At 43.8% G+C, this 22,762-nt stretch overlaps 1 protein-coding gene across 28 annotated transcripts in view; it reads right to left on the minus strand.

Annotated features, from left to right (window-relative positions):
- Positions 1-22,762, minus strand: part of KIAA1217 (KIAA1217 ortholog) — a 702,592-nt gene that overhangs the window by 232,826 nt on the left and 447,004 nt on the right. For 2 of the 28 annotated variants that reach the window (XM_070501287.1, XM_070501285.1), the window contains exon 1: positions 20,840-21,068. The exons of 25 other annotated variants lie outside the window; for them this stretch is intronic. In XM_070501287.1, the coding sequence (XP_070357388.1) occupies positions 20,840-20,941 (102 nt within the window). In that variant the 5' untranslated portion in view covers positions 20,942-21,068. Of the gene's footprint in view, positions 1-20,839; positions 21,093-22,762 lie in introns of those variants that run through there. One more of the 28 variants, XM_070501288.1, reaches the window with a different exon arrangement.

Here is a 22,762-nt window from a genome sequence, read left to right on the forward strand (position 1 = left end):
TTCCTATTAACCATGGGATACTTTGTAAATTACATGATTAATTAATGCTTTCTGATGGCGATGGTGACAGTTATGGCATGCTACCTATCCAACTGGTATTTTCTACAACTGAATGAATTAAATAATGGACTCTAGTTGTCCACCACATAGTTAACCTGACATCTCTGATGCAAGTGAGATAGAAGAATTATAATATTTCTAAAGGTGTTATGACAAGGTAATTGTACATTTATTTCTTGAAGACAAGTCTCTAAGGTTGGGGTTTGCCGAGCAGCGGCAAAGAGATTAGAGAGCTGAAGAAGGATGAATTTTCAGTTTTAAGAGGATATGAGTGAAGCTAAAAATTTATATTCCTTATTTTGATGACTTGAGAACATGCTCATGAAATGTTGACAAATTTAAAAGATTAGAGTGTACCAAAAGATGCTACTTTTATCTAAAAATATCTCTGCATAGATGAAATACTGAAAATTGTAAACAAAAATGTGAACAAGAATTGCTTCTTGGGGGTAGGTTTATGGGGGAGTATTTTTCACATTTTTCCAACTTTTCAATCCAGAATACAGAAAACTTTAAAAATTAGCATTGATCCCATTCCACAAGACCTAGTGAGGTCCACCGCAACAAAACTGAATCTTGAGATTTAGAACAAGTCCCTCTGAAATGCCTATTATGTTGGGTAGGAGAGCCAGAATAGAAAGAATGTAGCGTGAGAAGGTACACTCAGATACAGAGAGTGTGAGCAGAGTCAAAAGGCACAGCCTCGAGTCCACATGACAGGCAGAAGCTGGCAAGATGAATGCTGGCTTTCAGGAAAATCCACAGCATTTCAGTACTCTGCCCAAACAGATATAACTCCGGAACTGCTCTCATCTAGGATGTATGGGCATAGGTTTCTTGGCACAGAAGGCCCAGAAGCTGCCCAAAATAACCTATGATTCCATATGAGAGAGACTGATGCTGCTTGAGGCTCAAGAAAGAGTTGGCGTGGGCTTCACAGCCGCCAAAACCTCAAACATACAGGAGGAACGCAGCACTGCCTTATCTCGAACCTGTTTACTAACCTCTAATTATATAACCACACACTCACTGTAAATTAGCAAGATGTTAAATCCCATTATGTTATGGTGCCATTAACTTATAACTCGAGGCACAGTAGGTGATTTTTGGCTCAGAGTACTGGGAGGCCCTTCTAGTCCGAGTTACCTTCCTAAGAAATGAAAGTGTGTGTTGGACACGACATTCATTTTATATTCTTAGCTTTCTGCAAGATTTAGGTCATTAACTCTGTGCCAATTTCCTCTGCAGAAACTACTTTAAATAAAGTGTCTCGAATAGAAATGCAATTTAGAGATAATAAGATAAGAGTAAATTTTCAAAGACAGAACATAGTTTGCCCAAGGTGCATTTTGGATGGTTTTTGAGCCTTTCCTGACCCAGGGATGGCAGCACAGACTTAACATGTTGTGAAACTGGACACACGCGAATGCCAAAAAGTCCCTTTCCTTGTGCACACAGAGAACTTATCCTCATGACTAATTATCCAGGAAATCTCAAGACTGAGAGGCAAGCAGAAATGTAAGCATCTCAAACATTAATGCTGATTCCTCCACCTTTTCTGTGAACCTAGAGAACTCCAGAGGTGTAGATTAAAACATGTTGTTGAGAGAACACTTACACAATTAAAAACAACTGGATTTACTTCCAGAATCAGACTCTTTTTGTTCTGTTTTATTTGCAAAGTAAGAGATGCAAGGCATGGCTTGGAGAGCTCAAATCCTAGACGCTGAGAGACAAATTTCACAGTCCCCTGAAGAACGTGTAATTGCAAAGGCCTTCGGCAATTAGACATTGGTTTTGCTGTCACTGGGTCTCGTTCTATGTAAATAGCTTCCTTCAGAAATGTCTTACTTTCTTAGAATATTTTGTCTCTATAAAGTCCTTCTCACCGTGTTTCTAAACTGTCAAAATTTGCTTTATCGAAATATAGTTTTATTTTTGCTATTATTAGCCAACAAAAAAATGTAGAAAATTCCCTAACCTTTTTAAAAGAAATGTTGGCATAGTGGCTAATTTCGTGCACTCTGCTTCGGCGGCCTGGGATTTGCGGGTTCGGATCCCAGGCATGGACTTACACAGTACTCATCAAGCCATGCTGTGGTGGCATCCCACATACAAAATAGAGCAAGATTGGCACAGATGTTAGCTCAGTAACAATCTTTCTCACCAAAAAAAAAAAGTAGAAAATTACCCTTACTAGCTGATTGGTATAACTAATCAAAATTGGCAAAATGCAAAGAGGTCTCTGGGTAAGTGTTCAGCTTTTCTGGTTGGGCACCACTTTTACAGGGTCTGTCCCATGCCCTCATCTCCTCCTCTGCCCGCTCCCCTGGGCCATCCCATCCACTCCCTCAGCTTCAAATGATCTACATGCAGATGAGTCTCAACTCAATCCCTTTAGCTTACACCTCCCTCCTGTGTTGGTTAACTGCCTAATGGACATCTCCCCTTGAATGTCCTATGTCATCCTAAACGTGGTAGCCAAAATCAAACTCCTTATCTACTTCAGCCTCTCAAACTGCTCCCTCATCTTGTGAAATACATCATTATCCACCCTGATGCTCATGCTGGAAACTGAAGAGAGTCAGTCTCCTTCTTTCCTCTCCTCCATTCACCAAGTCCTGCTGATCTCAGCTCCTTAACACCCCTGAATCCATCTGCTTCTCTCCCTGCCACTACCTCTACCCCGAAGCAGCCTCTCCTCGTCTCTCCCATGGACCACAGCAACAGCCTGCTACCAAGTCTCCCCACCTGGTGTCTTACAACTGCCTCCCCCTCCCTGCTCTCCCATCTGACCTCCATTCTGCAGCCAGTGGCCTTTCTGAAAGCAAATCTGTGCCTAAAACCCTTCGACAGCTCCCTATTGCCCTTAACATAAATCTAGACTCTGACACAGCCTCCCGGCTCTGCTCATCTTCTCTCTATCTCCTTCCACCTATGCCCTGATGCCCAACACATCCTGTGGCACCTGCGCTCAGGTGCCTTGAACTTTGTTCCATTCCACTAAAGATCCACACTCTCTTTTCTCTCCAGGGCTCTGCATATGCTCCTCTGTGTGCCTGGAAGCCCAGCCTTCCCTCTCCCCGCCTGCCAGCTCATCTTTCCAGCTCCGTGGAGAGGTTTCTTCCTCATGGAAAAGCTCCCTACCCCATAAGCATGAATTAGGAGTCCCCTCTCTGTTTCATCAACAGCTTCTTCTGTCATCATTGGACTTCTCCTGGTCTATTTTAACTATCTGTTTCTTCACTGTCCCCACTAGACTGTAGGCACCAGGTCACTCTGTCCCTCTTATTCCTTTGTCTCTCCGGTGCCTCACATAATGCCCAGACCAGAGTCAGCACCCAACATTCATTCACTGGTTGAATGAGACTCAATATAAGGGAGCTGCCACTTACCCAACGCCCATGGCATGGCTGCCCCCGGCCAGGTGCTTTGAAAAGATTATCCCTTATCCACACAACTCTGCAAACGCTGTATTATTTTTGGACAGTTTACAGATGAAGGTCAGTGGGATTAAATACTTTCTCTAAGTCCCACAGCTCACAAGCAAATTGAAAACTAGGTCTGCATAGCTTCAAAATTCCTGCTTATCTCCCTGCCGACACTGCCTGTCCCTGTGGTCTGTGCACAATGAGCAGAGTTCTGTGCGTGGGCCCTCCCAGAGTAATTCGAATCCATCTTCTACCTGACAGTCTTTCAAAAATGAAGCCTTTCCAGAAGCCGGGTGGTAAACTGACCCTCCGCACACCCACTGTGGTTTGAACATTCTTCTCCATGGCGCCTATATCCCTTCCCCAAGTGGCACGTCAGAGCCTGCTTCTCCTCGCTGGTTTCACACAGAACCTGGGAGAGGATGTTACCACGCTTTGCATCTCACCCGTGACAGCTTCCTGGAGCTGCCAAGACTAGGCATCAACAGGACAAAAGGCACAGATCATAGAGCCGCCATCCAAAAACATCACAAAGCAAGGCCGAAGTGCACTGAGTTATTCCAGGGGACAGTGGACTCAAGGCCCAGCTGGGCGCTGGCTGTGCCGCCACTGCCCATTACCTCTGGTCTGCCTCAGGGGAGGGGCAGGCAGAGAGATGACTGGGAATAACCTAGACAGCAGGCGGGCTTCTGTCTTCCTATTCAGAGGCCACCCAGCGTGGTGTCTTACCCACTCTGCTACGAGGCTTCCTTCTGGAAGGGAGACCCGCCCCAGGCCTGCTAGCTCCACTGTATGTGAGGCCACTGCAGGGTCTACCTCAGAAACATCTGAATTACTGCAAGTCAATTCACCAATCCAGAAAAAGCCATTCTCTGGAGTGACAAGCCCAGACTGAGAGCTGACACAGCCTGTATCGAAAAGTCGCCAGCTTTCCATTGACTTGGTTTGAACAGAGCAAGAACTTCCAATCTACGAAACTGGGGAAGAGGCTGTAAGAGGACAGACCATTTGACTATTGGTTTAAGTTTTTGAAAAATCCAAACCCAGATTTCCACAGGATTTAGCAGCTCTTTCCGAAATGGTGAGGGATGCTTCCAAACAGGAAGAAGTAGATGGAATTATAAGTTGTTTCGTCTTTTAGATTTCTGGAAAGACCTTCCTTTTTCAAAGGACATCAGAGCTGAGATGCCGTCTAATTCCCTTCGTGTTTCTCCATTCCGTTCAACACTATCAATACGATGCATGACTGGGAAACAGCATCCAACTCCATTTGTACTATTATTAGAATAATAACATGGAATATCATTATGAAATGAAACAGCACTGATTCCAAAGTCCTTGTAGCCTGATTCAATCATGGTTTCAGTAAACAACAGCAAAATCGATAGTACTCAAGCTGTTGAATTCAATTCAGCTTCTCTTCCACATTCTGAGCTGGCCTGGGCAGAAAGAGAAACAGTCAGGACTAAGGCAGCAGCTTGCCTCCGCCCAACATTCATGGCAACATTGCCAAGTCCACTGGAGGGCTGAGTCTGGAAGGACGGGTTCAACAAGAATATCAAAGGAGCCAAGAAGGTGGAAGTGATGGCCAGGACTCCTGCTGTCATCTGCTCCTGCCATGTTGTAATGGTGAGTAGACTCTACTTTAGCAAATTCTATCATGAACCAAATCGCACTGAGGCTAAAAGTCAACAAAGCCAGTAGCATCCATCTCACCTGCCTTTCTTTTCCTGGTCAAAAAACCATTTTTTATTGAGGTATATTTGACAAATAAAATTGTAAGATATTTAAAGTGTACATCATTCACCTGCATCTTAAGCAAAGGCTTAGTGGGGAAAAAAGATACTAGAAGCTGCTATATTATAATATAATCAGTGCTCGCTATTCACAGATTCCATATTTACCAACTTGTCTCCTTGCTAAAATTTATTTGTAGCCACAAATTAATACTCCCAGCACTTCTGCAGTCACTCACCGACATGTGCAGAGCAGTCGCCAATCTGAGTTTCCTGACGAGCACGTTCCCAGCTGAAACCCCACAAGGTGATGCCCGCCTTCCGGTTTCAGCTCTCATACTGGAAACGAGTGTCCTTTTCGTAGTCTGTGCAGTGCTATGTTTTTTGCTTTTTTTGGTGATTGCACTATTTAAAATGGTTCCCGTGTGTGCTCAAGTGCTGCCTAGTGATCCTAAGAGCAAGAAGGCTGGGATGTGCTTTATGGATATAATTTGTATGTTCGGTAAGCTTCCTTCAGGCCTGCGTTATAGTGTTGTTGGCCAGGTGTTCAATGTTAATGAATCAATAAGACATATGACATAAGGTGGTTTTTAATAGAAACACACATAAAACAAGGCTTCATGTTGACTGAGCGACAAAAATGTCGTGACCAGAGGCTCACAAAAATCTAACCCTTGGAAATTGAGTATTCACTAATAAGTTCAGTATTCACTAATGGAATGTTTTCAGTGACTTCATAAAACATAACTACTGCAGATAACGAGAATCAACTGTGTTTTTAAACTACAGTAAAAAGGCCATAAACACATAAAACAGGACTTGTAGGAAAGCAGTGAAGGATATTTACATATAGTAGGTTCATCTTTTTTACTCTTTTGAAGATTTAAGAATTTGACAATTTCTCATCACTGGGGATGCACAGGAGAACATAGCCAGCTAGTACTTATTTGGTCCTCTATTCATTGAGACGTTTTATTAGAAATGAGTCATAATTATTAGGATTAACTCCTAAACCTAATATATATTTTCACCTTAAAATAAAAAGAACTTACACATCTTTACCTGCAAAATGGGCTTCCTCACAATGAGGATTTTACAGGTGGACTGTTCATATTCATTGGAGAGTTAAGACTTCAAGACCTCAAATCTAGTCTTACATACTCTAAAAACCAAGACTAGTATATGCTCACACTGCAAAGGTGATATTTACCCAGGCTCCAGCTTCCACTCAGGAGCACTGTGGTTTTTACTCTAGGTCACATTGTCATAGTTCTCCGAGACCTATTTTTCATGGAAAGCTAAATTTCAACAACTAGGTTGTTAGACTAAAATACACAAATCCTCTTAATATAGACTAAGTAAAAGTTATTTAACACAGTGTGAAATGCCTTTGTAACAATTTACTTTTGTCTGAGTACCACTTTGTTAAAACTATTTCCGAAGTTTTTTTGGGTTTTTTGTTTTTTTGTAGTGAGTAAGATTGGCACTGAGCTAACGTCTGTGCCAATCTTCCTCTATTTTCTATGTGGGACACCACCACAGCATCGCTTGACAAACCATGTGAAGGTCTGCACCCAGGCTCCAAACCTGTGAACCCCAGGCTGCCAAAGCAGAGCATGTGAACTTAACCACTATGCCACCGGGCCAGCCCCTGCAAAGTTTTTAAAGATAGCAATAGTTAGATTTTCTTATCACCAAGTCTTACAAAACATTCATTATTCCACCACATTATCCAATAATATTGGACCAATCTGAAAATAAGCATCAATCACCTCAGGTCTTGCCAATTCAAAAGTTTCTAGTTAGGGGGCCGGCCCAGTGGTGCAGCAGTTAAGTTCGCATGTTCCACTTCTCGGCGGCCCAGGGTTCACCGGTTCGGATCCTGGGTGCAGACATGGCACCACTTGGCAAAAGCCATGCTGTGGCAGGCGTCCCACGTATAAAGTAGAGGACGATGGGCATGGATGTTAGCTCAGGGCCAGTCTTCCTCAGCAAAAAGAGGAGGATTGGCAGTAGTTAGCTCAGGGCTAATCTTCCTCAAAAAAAAAAAAGAAAAGTTTCTAGTAATTTCTGTAAAATCAGTTGAGATCTATGTATCTATGTGTGCTCTTAAAATTAATCTAGTAATATGTGGAATATAAACTATGACCTTATTGTTTATGAGGTTTCACCTGTTTTGGGGGTTAAGGTACGTATTTGTAATTCATGGGTACTGTATTGGAAAATTCACTGCATTAAATATCTGCTCTGGTTGGGTTCCACATGACACATTTTTATGTTTGGGATATTATCCATGTTCTGGAATTCAGGTAGGAAGGGGATGCCCCATCCGTCTCCAAGGTAACCTGGCGTTCTTTTTAAGGATGGGGGGGTGGGACAGTTGCACACAGAGGGAAGCAGAGCCCTTATGTGGGATCCTCACTGGGTGGGGACAGCGAGCTGGATGTGAGGGATTCTGCCACTCCATTTGCCTCAAGTGGTCCAAAAGAGGGGACCTAAAAATACCCAGGAAACGACAGAAGCAAGGGTCTATTTTGCGTCAAAGATGACTGTTAATGCCCAGCGTGGACTGCCTAAGAATATCTCTAGAGAAAGGGGAATAAAGGAGAGAGTATTACTTAATTTGATGTTTATTTTTCAAATGTTCTTCTCTGTTCCCACTTTGCAAAAGTTAATAAGAGTCTGATCTCTTGAGAGTAACCGTAGGGATCTTTATCAGTCTCCAAACATAATGCTAAAATAACTAATAGGCAACGAACTACTTTTTAATATTTTTTCTTCCCAAAGCCTGCTCTCCACAACTAGTCAACAGACTAACTATCTGAGGAGGAGAAGGCATGAACTCCTTCACAGCAGGAGTGCCCTGCCATTCCTGTGGCCATCAGAGACTTCATTCTCATCCCCGGAAAGAAATGGGATGAGAGCAAGTCCCATGTTTGCTCTTTTCATTACGCCTTTTCAAAGGAGACTTTATTCCAACGTGCGTTTAGAAGAAAAAGAAAGTTAAGAATTTCTCCTCCAGGCAAATACCTCCTAAGGGGGAAAAACCCCTTCAGTATGATTTATTTCACAGGGATCAGTGAAGAGTACGTAAAAACAGATTTTTGCTGAAATTCCAAGATGGCTGTTAACGATACCTTGAAAGAAATAACTAAAACATTTCAAAGACAATTATTCGATAAACCCGTTACTCTTGTAACAGCTATCTCAATTTGGCTGGAACGTGGCTGGAATTTGCGGATGTACATTTGACTGGAATTTGACAACCTCAGCATTTTATTCTCAACAATGATGGGGGGGGGGTGCTGGTGAAGGTGGGGCTCCCCAGAGGGTGGCCTTGGGAATTCACACTCTTCTCAAAGGGTCACTCACTCGAGGAATTTTAGAGTTGAAAGAAACCTCAGATATCATTTCATCATCTTTTTACCAATAGATAAGATTACCAAGGCCCAAAAACACAAGTGACTGAGGTCACACATCGAGTTAGAAATAGGCCTAGGCTAGAAGAGATCCCTCCTACCTCCTGGTCCGGGGCCCCCATCACTAACCTGGATCTGTAGCGAGCATCAATGCCATCCCTAAGCAAATAGTCATTTTCCTGGTAGTTCCCCCTTATCCAGTTTTACTGCCTAACCACATTGCCCTCTGTTACAGGAATGGGCCCCTGATCATGTGGAGGGAAGAGAGAAAAAGACCCGAGGGACTTTTAATGTCACTGCTAGGCAGAGGGCAGAGAAATTCCAGGTTGCCTCCCCAGCCCAGAGCCCACCATATTTCTGACTCTTGCAAGCATCTCCACTGGCCTTGGTCTCTCTGTGCTTCAGGGATCAGCCTAAAATGGAGGTGACTTCTGCACGATCCTGGCAATGAGCATTACTTTACCTTAGGTGTGGCCAAGTCCTATTTTTCAATGAAACACATATTTAGAATGAAACTTTTTCCTGGGGGGGGGGGGGGGGGGTGTCCAAGGAATATATACAGTGAGAATGAGCTATGCACAGGAGAAAAGTTTGTTAAAAGGCCTGTGTGGATCCAATTTCATTATCCCTATTCTTTATTCCCTTAGGAAAAAGCAAGTATTGACTAATGAAACGGTTATCATTAGAATCAAAATTAGCACTTATGGTCTGGACTCTCAACCAAGATTCAGAGAGCATGTTGGTTAGACTGTGAGGTCTTCCTAATACCTATAGCCACTAAACTTCATTCCTAGGGAGGTGATTACAAAGCTTAATATTACTCAGCTCCTTACCCAAAAATGTGTTAATATTTTTCCCTTTAGAATAATATATATATCATTTTTTTTAATGAGCCAAGGGTAAGACTTTATTATGGTGGTCAGATGATTTTTTTTAAACTAATGATCCCCAAAAAAGTTACACTTAATTTTATTTCTCACTCATTTCTTTAAAAAATCAAAGAACATAAAATTAATCTTTTCTAGAAAAGATACCACATCTGATACAGCAATTTCAATAGGAGCTATCACTTGTTTTAGTTTGTGGTAGGCCACTGTCATTTTTCTGGGCAGAATGATATATTTTATGTCAATCAAAATAGAAAATAATTCTACAATTAAACAGCATATTTTTAAAGTAACTTTGGTGCCAAATTGGAAAAGAAAGCTTTAAAAGTGCTTTGAAAACAGAACCAAAGTTCCAATTAAAAGAAAAATTTCAGGCAAGTTAAGAATATGTTTTTTTCTCATGACACTGAACCACAGTAATTTTTTTCCATGATGATTTGAAAACCCTATAATTCTCATAGAAATCTGGCATTCTCACCCATTTCCCTTCAGTAGACAGAGAACTGTATGTTGCGCTTTGTAGTTCAAAGAAATATCACTTTAAAATGGAAATGGGGGGGGTGTGGTATGTGCCAGGATTACTCTTGAGTGTCATCAAAAGAAAGAAATCTACACTACACTTCACAGTGCTGTAGCTTAATTCATCACCTTCATTTTTCGTACTTGCTAATTGGCAAAAAGATGAGAATAACAAAGATGCCATTCTTCATGCAACTTAGCAACAGTGTACTCTATTTCCATGGAGTATGTGCACATGAATTGCCTTTATGATGATGGAGGGATGGTTTGTAAGTGTTTATCTAACAGCCCACTTGTAACAAGAACATCATCAGAACCTAGTGAGTGGGCGCCCGAGTGTGAGCCCCTAGGACAGAATCCATGCAAGCGTCACAGAGTTGGAAGGGACAAAGCTCTGTGATCAAACTTACTCTTTATGTCAACAACAATCTTGGGTATGGGTCCAGAATAAAGGTGCAAAAGGTGAACGATTTACTAAGGCAGATGACGAAAACCAATTATTCTCTTTTGGAAGTTAAAGAACATATTGAGGATTTTCCATCGCCAACACCTTTGCTCTACAGTTAGAGAAACAGACCAGGTGTCCAGGGACTTGGGTAGACCTGGAACCAGCACTCAGCAATCTGACCTGAGTTCCGTTTCCACCAACCACTGCTCTCCCCTGTGGTGGGAGAGACTCTCTCCTACTCGTGCTGTTTTGACGTGGGCCTGTGGCTGATGATGAGATGGTGGGAAGAGACGAGGGGCCCTCTCACTGTCTCTTACAATCACAGAATCGGAGATTTACTGAGTATTTTATGTAGCATGGGGCCCTAAACTTCAGGCGGAGGGGATGGTTTGGCATTTTACTACTCCTAAAAGTGCCCCTTGATAAATATCTGCATTGTTTGAACACATTACAGAACTTCCTGAGGTAACCAAACCTATTCTACAGTGCTGGGTTGCACAGAACAAAAAGGGTCTTTGTCCCAGGGCAACATTTCTCTGAGAGAAAACCAGCACCACTCATTTTCCCTTCAGAGTGATAAGCCGCGAGCGGATGGATGCGCAGATCCAGATATTAGTCTTCGTGTTTCTGCCAAAGTATAATTCGCTATATGCTTTTTGATGAATGTTTAAAGCAATCCTTTTTATTTTTTATATTTTTTAAATCCTTTTTAAAATGGACAGACCTTGGCAGGAGGTTAGCAAGTCAATTATTGGCAGAGAGAAAGCATAGTGCCGTTTTACACCTCATTTTAAAGAGTAATTTCAAATATAATAGGTTGTTGACATATTGTACGCAGGGAACTGTTAGTTTGCCTGGTTTTATGAAAATCCAATATAAGTAATCTGACCTTTCTACCCAAATGAACTAGGGAACAATGATTTGCACCAGAATCCTTCCCTGTTCAGGAACAGAGTTTTTTTGTGTTTTAATTTTCAATAGCATCTCTCTTACTAACTTAATGTTAACGTCCGTGCACTGAAATTAACTAACGGCCGGAGAAGGGAGCTTTAGGGCAGGAAAACAGAGTTAAGGGTTAGCCACCCCTGCCAATTCCAGAAAGCACACCATCTCTGTAATAAAATGTAAGATAGTAGGAAATGAGATTTGATTTCTGAAAATTCAACCCATGCCCAAATTTCAAGACTCCACTTATTATGTAAGCCATGCAACAATGTGAGTAGAATATCAAGTTGTTTCTTGACCAACATATGCCAAGTATGATACCTAGATGAAAGAAAGCAGGTGTGCTTCAATTGGGTGCTTTTTCTCTCTTTAAAGCATTACTACTCATTTTAAGCATTAACTACAAAAATAATTTGACTCTTTTAAAAAAGCCTATTTAGCTATATTAGCAGTTAATCATTCTTCTAAGATCAATTCAGATATCTGGTCCCCTCTGCAGTCCTTCCAGGGTCCCTCCCCTGGGGCGAACTCTTCCCTCCTCTGCGTTCCTATAATGCTTTACTCATATTCCCGGCAGGAGATTGTTCCCACGCGGTCTGTATATGTGAATCTCTGCTGATAGACTGAAGTTCCTGGAGAACACAAACGGTTTTTATCAATCTTATATTCCCATTAGCTACATGAATTCCTGGCTCTTAGTGGACGCTTAATGAGAATTTATTTAATTCTATTTATGGAGAAGACGAAAAGCAGAAAGTTATAAAAACCTCAATCTCATTGTAATCAAAACTGACAAATTTCAACTCCAAACTTTTCACCTCCTATTACAGATAGTCACATGTTAACGATAGCATACTGGCAGATTTTTTTTTTTATTCCTATATCTAGCCGCAGGGGGAGCTGTTGATGAGTAGCACAATGGTCAAAAGTAGCAAATGGCATTGAAGAAAGAGGAAAGATGAAGTGTTTGGATAACCAATAAGAAACGATGAGTCTTCACGAATTCACAGATTTCGAATTGAATATAATGTGGCCTCCAATGTTCTGTATAAAACAGAGCATCTTTCCGCCTTATTCTCTTTGGAATTTTATGGCTTTCTCCTTCCCCTTTTTTAGAGATAAATCCTAGAGTTCTTTGATTTCTTTTATGGCTTTAATTATTCAGACTTCCCTCACGCCTCCTCCCAGTCACAGACTATGTCAGTTCCCCCATTAAACATCCCTTATCTTTTCTTAACACTCACCACCCTTGTAATTATTTCATGTTTTATTCCTCTTAAGATGGAATCCTTGTCCATCTTGCTCACTGAGGTACATCCATGGCCTAGCAGTGTCCAGTACAAAATAGATACTCAATATCTTTATTCAGTGAACGGAGGGAAAAAGGAAGAAGGGAAAGAAAAACATTCACAAGAAGACGGGAGAGACAATGATATCAAGATGGGAAACAGGCAGCTATGGCTGGCAGGTCAGTGTCCCTTCCCCCTCCACTTTTCTAACTGAGCTGCTTTCAAGAAAGAAGCATCTGTTCAGATATTGAGGGATAAAGACCAGAGCTTAAGTAAGAAAGCTACTAAGACAAGAAGTCTTAAGTAAGAAAGACTGCATAGGGAACAGTAGATGTTGCTGTGGAATGAAGGAGTATGCACTAACATGAGGATGAAGTATTGTCCGTTACAGAAGATTTTTTAATATTTTTTAAAGGACCACACTCATACATAATGGCATTATCCAGATGATTGTTATTGGACCTGAATGAAATGTTGGTGGATCTGAAACCATGTGTGAGCCCAATGTAAGCATTACTTATAGTCAAAGGTACGAAGTACTCAAGTCCAGATACATTATGAAGGCCATGGCCAATGTTTTTGAAATGTCAAGACCAACACCATAGTAAGTTCAGATTAAATTAAATTATGAAAAACTTTGGTGATGATAAATGCCATGTCAGATAATTCCTTTCCCTGTTCTTGACAAATTCCCTGTATTGTTTTTATAGTACGAGTTCTTATCCTAGCCATTCTCTGAAACGCATCTTTGAAGGAAAAGGAAACATGTTATCGCTCACAGTTCAATGATTTCCTGGAATGTTCCATGCAACTCCCTTTGTGTTTGTGCTTTTCTTCTCTTTTTTTAACTCTAGAGCCGGTATTACTAGTTCAACACATTATCACAGACTTCACCTTTCATCTCCTTACACAACTGTGTCGAGCTGATAAAATCTGAACCTGTCTGCTTTTGTCTCATCTTGCCCACATGGTTCCTAAATTACCATTCGGGTATGTGTTCACTAGCAGATCCTTTTAAAAGGCAGCTTTTTCCTGTCCCTCTCTCTGTCTCAGAAATATAACGAAATAGGGAAAGACTGAATTTCAAGCACTCTAACACAGTTTTGACCTTTATTATATATGTTCTATCCAGCCCATTCACCTCAGAGCAGAAAAAGAAAAATCACCCTGTATTTGTGATATGGATTTGAGCTGTCTGATTGATTATGTCTAGCACGAAATCTATAATTACCTGACAAAACCTCAAATATTCCTCCCAAACCTACTATCCAATGGACAAAAAAATAATAAACAGGTTAGAGGCTCCCCACAGAAATGTAAACATAACTCCACTCAGTTGGGTAAGGCCAGTCAGTAACAAGGCAGTCCTCAGAAAGAAACAGCTTTCAAATCCAAAAAGCTAAATGCTTAGTGGTTAGCCTCCCAAACACACATGGGAGACAAATAACTATCTGTCTTTGGCTGAAAAACAAGGTTTGAGAGGTTAAAATGCCTTTTGAGAGTCAAGATGAGTCAGTGAAGGCAGAAGTGAGTGGCAGAAGGGGAAGGGAGTTCTGGCCTCCAAGAACCCAGAGTCCCTTCTGTAAGACATTAAAGACACCATCCGCACTCTACTGTAGCGGGCTGAGACCCAGGCAGGGGACAACACAGCAGGGCGGTGTGGCACACATTTCCCACAAGAGCTAATAAGCACGAGGGAATGACCGACGCCTTTACTTTCAAGCCTTTTTTTCTCCCCATGATGGCCTAGCATTTTGCACTCTTTCAATTGTAAGCTACCTTGCTGTAGACGCTTCTCTCCTAGTCACCAACAAACAGGAGTAGCCGTGAATCATTATGAAGGAAGTATGATTGGAAAATTTATAAGTAGAAGCTAATCTTCAGTGGGTATTTACATATACATATACAGACAGAAAGAGGACAGGAGGAAGGACCGAGAGGGAAAAGGGAGGGAGGGAGGCTGAGCGTGCCAGGCTTTGGGAGAAGCCCTGGCATGCACATGCACACACTCACGTACCATGTAAGTCGGGAACAGGGAAGCAGGACGACTAGAAGGATGACCTCAGCACGAGGAAGTGCCAAGACACAGACAGAAGAGCCTTCCTACCGAGAGCACTTTGTATATGAGTGGACCTTGGTCCTCGTCCAGGACATGCAAGTTACTCAGGAATTCTTTAATATTAATATTTTACCCGTAAGGAAGCCTCAGGAAGAACTCCCACTTTCCCTAGACCTTTAAATTGGGACTTCCACAATTATTTACTCTTTAAGGCAGAGAACCGTCCAGCCTCTAAAACAGCAACAACCTAATCCCCCAGCTGGTAACACAGGTCAATGTTTTGTCATGTCAACTCTCACAAAATATTGATCAACCAATACTTTACCTTAAAGTCTTCTTCTCCTTGTGTGGCTCTCTCTGGACACGTGAAATGATATGTGCATCCTCTTCATATGCTTCCAGACAACAGATCCATCACCATCAGCTTTCTCTTCAGTAACAATCCAATTCTTTTCACCTTTCCATTCCTTTATCACTTGTCACCTTTTCCTCCCTGAATCCTCTGTGATAACTAAAACGGGGCCGAACACTTGGATATGGAGCCAATACACTCCAATGATCCTCATATGCCAATTTTTTTCCACACACACACACAAGAGTTGAGGAGTTTCGTTCTCCTGTGAAATTGGATCCTTGTATGTCAAAACTCAGATTCTCAAAGGCCAAACCACTCTGTCTACTGTGTCTTGGCTCAGTGGTTGGAAGGAGCTCAGGTGTCTAAATTTAGATTTTTCCCATGGCTTAGCTCAGGCAAATGTCCTTTCCATGCAATGTGCATGGCAGCAGGCCCTGCAACGCTTCCCAGACACTGACTGCCCCGAGTCCATCCACTGGGTCCTGGTTACCACAACCAAGCTTACACCACCGCATCCCCAAACTCCACACAGCAACCCCACTCTGCCCTCTTCACCCCCACCTATCCCTTTTTGCAGGTGGGGTCCACTACCCCTTCCCCCAACCCATCCTGAGAAAGATCACTGCAGAAGTTTCTTTCTCTCACTCTGTCATACATCCCAGGAAGGCCCTCACTAACAGCACAGCCTCTCCACCCACAGCACAGGGCAATGGGTCCCCTCTCACACCCCATCCCCCTCCCTCACCCCCCTCCTCCCCTCCTGGGAGAGAAGTGTTCACTAAGTCCCAACACAGAATGAGAACTCAGGATCCATTTCCCATAGAAACAACAGAAAACTCAGAGCACGGTGGTCAGTTAATTTGCAGAGTAAATTCACTTCTGTGGGGCTATTTGGAAAACGGGTGCCAAATTCCACACAACCAGCTTAAAACATAAACTTTTATGGGCACAAACAGTCATTTGGGGAAGCACATATGCACAATGACAGAGAGGTGTTGATACACAGTGTCTGTGGTGTCTGTGGCGTTGAGAACCACCACTCAGAACTGACATTAAACAGTGACTTCAGATAGCTGTGTGACTAGGGCTCTTTTATGAAGGGGCGTTTGACCCCTCGACCTCTGATACTGTGACTCTATTATTACTTTCCTTGTGACAGTCCTGCAGACTAGGTAAAAAACAGACATCTCCGTTCACAGACAGAACAGGTCAGGCAAGATAAATAATGTAACATTCCAGCATTAAACAATTTCTGTCAAGTCTAGAGAAAAAGTTGTAGTCTAGATAAAGCTGTTAGTGAGCTATTTTATGTCTCAAAACTGTCTTTTTATACATGCTTGTGTCTTTCAGTGTGTAATGACTGCACAATTGAAAAGTTGACTGTGTCATGAACGATTATAACAAACACTTTCTGTTTTGTTTTCCGTGGTGTCTCTCTCAGTCTGAGGTTCCCTCACCACTTTTGGCGAGCGTTTCTGAGAAACCTGTATGAAAACATGCTTCCTGAAGCAAAAGGGCTGGGTTTTGCATCCCCTTCCAAATCCTCCAAAGAGCTTTGACTCTCGTCTTCATTTTTCCAGCTGGCACCACACACACACGAAACCCAGGCTTACGATTCCACAATGAGAGTATTTTGATCTAAGTTATCTTTCCTTCCTACTTAAGCCCTCACACACGAGGCCTAAACCTTTCTGTTTTCTTTACAGGGTGAGAAAAACAAACCCAAGGAAGGCCCCTCGGTTTCCTACAGGGGACAGATCTGCAGGACAGAATTTTAAAGCCATGGGAAAATTCCAAATTTAGACACCTGAGCTCTTTGGAGCAACTGAGCCAAAACACAGATGGAATGGCTTGGCCTTTCAGAATTCAGTTTCACAGGAGAGAGAGTCCCAGCCCCGGGTGTATATATGTGTGTGTGTGTGTGTGTTGGGGGTTGGACTGGGGGGATAGGGAAGGAAGTGGAAGTTTGCTTGCTTTTCCTCTCACACTCTCCCTTTTCTCCATCTGGGAAAGAAGGGGTGAAGGGAGTAGAAAGAACCAAGACAGAACATTCTGGAATGACCCCGGTTGGAGGTGGGACCCCAGCAAGGGAGCCATCACCAGGCTACCCTGTGTGTCTGTCATCTTCAAAGGTGCTCAGGCTTCTAGACGGAGGGAGTAGGGAAAACACAGAATTCACTTCCAGACTCCAGAACTTTCCAGAAGAGACCCCCAAGCAGAGCCCATTTTCAGCACCAAGTATTTTGACAAAGTTCATATGAAGGTAATTCCAGGTGATTTGACAAACATGCTTTCAGTTAGGAAAGACTATCTATGAGAAACGGCCAAAGTTTAATTTGTGAAAAATGCGCTTTCATTTTCTATTGAAAGAAACACTCACAAATACAGCCACACAGACAGATCGTTCTATTTTTTAAAAACACCAGAGTCCCCTGCAAGCACAGTCTCTTGAATATTGACTTTAGCTGGAATCTCATCACAGTTGAATGGGGCAGAAGCAGCTTAACGTCGCCCCATCTGCATCTGCTCGAATCAGACAGTAGTTTGTCTTTGAAGAGCTGCCTCTGAGCCCAGGGCTTGGAGGGAAAAGTATCTTTCCAGAAAAAGCTATCACTTTTGCAATGACACAATGCTGACAGGCATCTACAGGCTCATTAAAACGTAAGCCCGGGGATGACAGGAATTGCTTCTGAGCGAGTTCGCACCCTGGGCTGGCTCTATCCTCAGTCATCATAATGCTTAACTTCACCTGGCGGTGCTCCGAGGCGAGTCACAGGTCCCCATTCTCAGGCTGGATCTTTCAAAAATTTGCTTTTTCTTATCACCTTTCACTTAGGTCAACCATTAGCCCTAGATTTTCCAAGCCTGTCAGGGTTTCAAATATCCCATCCCACTGTGTGTGCATGTGTGTGTGTGCGTGTCTCTGCCTTTGGGTTTTGGAGAATACAATACATAATCAAGTATGAGATCTTCCCTTTCACTCACATTCACTTCCTTTCCCCCCATCCAGAATCTGTCTGGCCTCTAAGACTTGTCATAGACCGTACTCATCACCAGAGTTTTGTGGGTTTTTTTTTTTTTGAGGAAGATTAGCCCTGAGCTAACACTGCCACCAATCCTCCGCTTTTTGCTGAGGAAGACTGGCCCTGAGCTAACATCCGTGCCCATCTTCCTCTACTTTATATGTGGGACACCTACCACAGCATGGCTTGATAAGTGGTGTGTGTGTCTGTGCCCGGGATCCAAACCGCGAACCCCAGGCCACCGAAGTGGAACATGCAAACTTAACTGTTGTGCCACCGGACCCAGCCCCCATCACAGAGTTTTAACAGCGTGATACTAGGCAATGGGATGCATGCTGCCTGGGAGGGGCCACCACTCAGCTCCTCCATGCTGCCTGGTGTGGTCCACTGAAGGGAGAGCAAGAAGAGGAATCAGGAGGCAGAGCCTGATGGCCAGGGCATAACAGAAATGAGGACACTAGGGCACAGGGGAGCCATCAGGGTGCGTGCCCAAGCCACCTGGGACTCCTATGCTATCCCGCCTCATGCATATCCTTCTGCCCTTCCTCCAGAAGGGCCAAAAACTACAGGTTGGGGACTGTTCTCAGGAAGCCTGAGTTGTGACCCTGAATAAGTCACCTAAGCTTTCCAGCCTCAGGACCTCCTGTGTCATTTGGGGACTGCCGGAAACACCTTTCAGCTCTGATTCTCTGAGTTAGATTTTGATCTGAATTAGTTTTGTTTCTCAGATCAAGACTAAGAAGACTTAACGAGGTAGGAATTCAACCAGAAAACTGTCCTGGGATTGAGTGAGGGAATCAGGGACAGTTTGATCCAGGTTCGAGGAGAGAAGAAGAAAGCAAGAAAGGAGAAGGGTCCTGTATTGGATCTGAGCTACACTCAGATGTCTGGCGAATCTTGTGGACCTGTTCTGATCAGCTCAGGGGAATTCGGAGAGCGGTCTCAAGGACCCCTCCCCTCCCATGCGGCTCCATCCTCTCTCAAGAATAAACTTGGCACTTCCTGCCAGTCACTTCTCTAATACATGTTATCTTCCTTTTCATGTCCTCAGAGACCCAAGTTTTAAAAAGCCATTAGCAAACCAAGTAGAAACTGAGGGGGCCTCTCCAAAACAGAATGCTCTTGCATCCTCCATTCTGGCAGGAGCAGAACTCAGGTCTCCACGTAGAAGCCATGACCCATCCTTCCTTAGCAAGCCCACCAATATCAAGACTGTGGATTTCCTTGCCTCACTCCACTCAAACCATCTTTGAAAAAAAGTTTTTTTCTGATTATCTTGGTTAAACAAATTTATATGTACCCAAACCCCTGTGCTCTGCCTCATCCAAATTTTACAGTAGTGAGACCCTGGGCCTTTCTCCTTTTCTCCATGGACATGACAAGCATCTGCTTTCTCTGACCTATGCCCTTGGGTGACTTATGCTGTCATTATTCTCCACGGGCCCAACTTTCCATACCTCGACCCCCAGCCCTTCGCTGCCAGCTCGGCGTCACCTCAGCACAAAGATGTGTGAACAAGGCACGCCAGGCCACAGAGTCAACCTCGAAGACTGCGAGAGCAACAGCAGCGTGAGCCAAAATGTTCCAATGCTCCAACACAACACACACAAGTGCACAAACAAATCCTCATATTGCCAAACGTTTCCACTGAAATTTAAAACTCAAGCTTTTAAAACCAAACTTGGTTCAGTTCCTTCAGGAAAATTCATGGTTCCCCTCCCTTCTATCGCTACCTCAAGCTTTTCCTAAACACATTTCCTAAGCTTTCTTTCCAGAACATCTTAATTCTGACAGTGGGAAGTCGGGCACATGAAACGACAGATCAGACAAAGACTCAGCAAATGAAGTCCCGTTTTAGGGCTTTTCATTTTTGGAGCTTTGCTTGTTTCTTCATGTGGCCTTCAGCCAAAGTCTCTTCTTTGCGGCCTCCACTGTCTGAAAACCTTTTCCTCCCAGGAAGAAGGGCTGGTCAACTCCTCAAGGCCTGGGAGAGGTGAGCTTTCTACTGTTCCAGCTCCGCGGGCTCCTGGGGCAGCTCAGCGACGTCAGTGAGTAGGGATTAAGTCAGGAAGGAGCAAGATGGGACACGCCACACCTCCTCCACTCTTTGAAAAGGTAACCCAGACCGGTTCAACGGCAGCCATGGGGGTTTTAAGAGACTCCTAACCCAAGCATTAAGGCAGAACCTAAGGGAGAGGCGGAAGGAGGGAAAAGCAGCTTTTTTGGTTTCTGAGAAAATTCTTAACTGGAAGCACTCGGTTTTCTAATCTTTGTGGCGTTTACAAATCAGGATCCCGCAGACTCATTATCTCAGCATCCAGGACGGTAAAATAGATTACACCTTACCCAGAGACCTTCCGTGTAATCAAAGAGAAATGCTTCCTGCCTTTGTACAGAAAATGAAGATATTTTTCAGGGTAAAGAAAAGCAACTTCATTATCATTAAACAAGGTTTAACTGCTGCGGGCAACCATCTTCTGCACTGAAGCACCATTTGACTTAAAAGAAACCCTGTGACCCACAGCCCTCTCCGGCTCCCACTCAGCAGTAAACGGCCAGGAACCGCTCAGCCCAGGTGAGCTGCCCAGGTAAGGAGGGGACACAGTGCACAGCGGATGAGAGAGCCCAAGGAGGGGCGGCAACCCCCGGGAGCATGCCATTTCTGTACCTTACTCTTGTCTGCGGCACTGCAAGGTCCCCGACAGCAGAAACTCAGGAAGCTGCCGTCCTTTCTCGGCCTTTCTACAGGAGGACACACAGATGGCTCCATGTCCAGATCCACAAGTGGACATCAGCAGTCACCTGCCGGGCCCCCAGGCAGCAGGACATTCCCCATCTGCACGCAGCTCGCCTTCAACCGTGCCCATCCTTCTTGCGAGTTGGCCTGACGCACCCCTGACAGACAGAGGCCCAGGATTTATAGTGTGATTCATGGATCGAAAATACTGGTTTTTCATTGCTACGCAAATGCAACCTGGGTGTGGTTTAGGTAAATCCGGATGTGGACACCAAAAAGGAGGGTGCAAATGTACCTCTTTCCCATACCTCTCACTTGGCCAAATGGGCTGAACCCACACACCACTTGTTCAAGAAAATTCAAGTCAAACAGGGAACAGAGCGGGCAGGAGCCATTTAAAGTTCACCAGCACACATCTGGGCAGTTAACGTTCTTGTGCAGTTTCAGATTAAAAAGAGACAGATCTTTACTAAGTTCACATCAAAATTTGTTTATTGCGCCTCTACCATCATGAGGCAAAGCCCAAATCGCCAAGGGTCTCACCATCAGTGTTTGGTCAAACTGCTTCATGGTGAAAAGCAATGCGGTCATGGTGAGGATGCTTCATTCTGTGACCACATTGGCCCCAAAACCCACCAGGCAGAAACTTCTAGAACAACAGAATAAAGAATAAAGACAGAGGGTGGGGGCGGGGTGAGACCATGACACACAAATGCTTGAGAACTACCCAAGAATATGCCCCTGATTTCCTGATGGCATGACCTGTGCCACCCACCCTGCCTGACCATGCTCAGAACTTGGTCTCAAAGCACACGTGCTGGTGTGCAAGGGTCACTCGGAGGAGTCAGAAGGCTGGATCCCAGACCTGCTCTCGCCCTTGCAAGCTGTGAGGTTGACCCAAATCACACCACTTCTCTGAGGCTCAGTTGCCTGACCTGTAAAATGAAGGCGCTCAATGCTATCTCCTGCCCTTTCCAGCACTTCCATAATTTTTACACACAAGCCTAAAGTACACAATGCCCAGAATTAAAGGTGCTAGTGGGACTGTCATCGTCTACACTGCACTGTTCAGCCAACCTTAGCTGGGTGGGATCTGAAGGCCCGGCCTGTGCTAGGAGCAGGGGGAGCTCCGGGTGGGCTTCGTGTGGAAGCTGGCGGTTTCTACCGTTGGCAACATCTTACCTCAAATCAACCACCACAAAACGAAAACAACTGAGTTGGACTGAAATACAAATGAATGGTTTCTTTGAGTTGAGAGCACAGAAAAAGGCAAAAGTTAGCTGTATCATAATGTCATTGGAAAACTCAAATTCAGGGACGTCTGACACATGTATCTCGTTTCAGACATTATGCACCGACCTATAGTTCTTTTGTGGTTGAGAGGGAACATTTTAGTGACCCAAGAGTGAATACATGAGAGCCAACAAAAGTGTTGAGAATTAGGAAAAAAACGAAAAAAAAAGGAACAGAAATACCAGCAATCAGCCTTTGGGTTAATGACAAGAACACTGCATTGTGTTTCTGGACACTGGGCGTGGGACCCTAGGTGGGCAAGTCACAGATTCTCCGGATTCTGAAAACTGCCTGCCTTGGGGGTCTCCACAGTGCATTATAGGGAGCTCTGGCGAGCCAAAGGACCCCTTGGGGACAGTCACAGAGTTGGAGGGAGGGGAGACTGGCTCAGCTAAAAGTCTTCTCTCCAACCCCACCCTGAAAGGGGCTTCTGTGTAAAATAGTGTTTGAACAAAAGCTAAATATTTTCTATCACTCTTCTGCTTAAAATCCTTTGCACTACCCTAAGAATAAAATCCAAACTTTTATCCTTGCTTCCTTAGCCTCTGGGCACCTCTCCCA

This window comes from Equus asinus, chromosome 29, assembly GCF_041296235.1.
Source record: "Equus asinus isolate D_3611 breed Donkey chromosome 29, EquAss-T2T_v2, whole genome shotgun sequence".
In the NCBI taxonomy this organism is placed as follows: domain Eukaryota; kingdom Metazoa; phylum Chordata; class Mammalia; order Perissodactyla; family Equidae; genus Equus; species Equus asinus.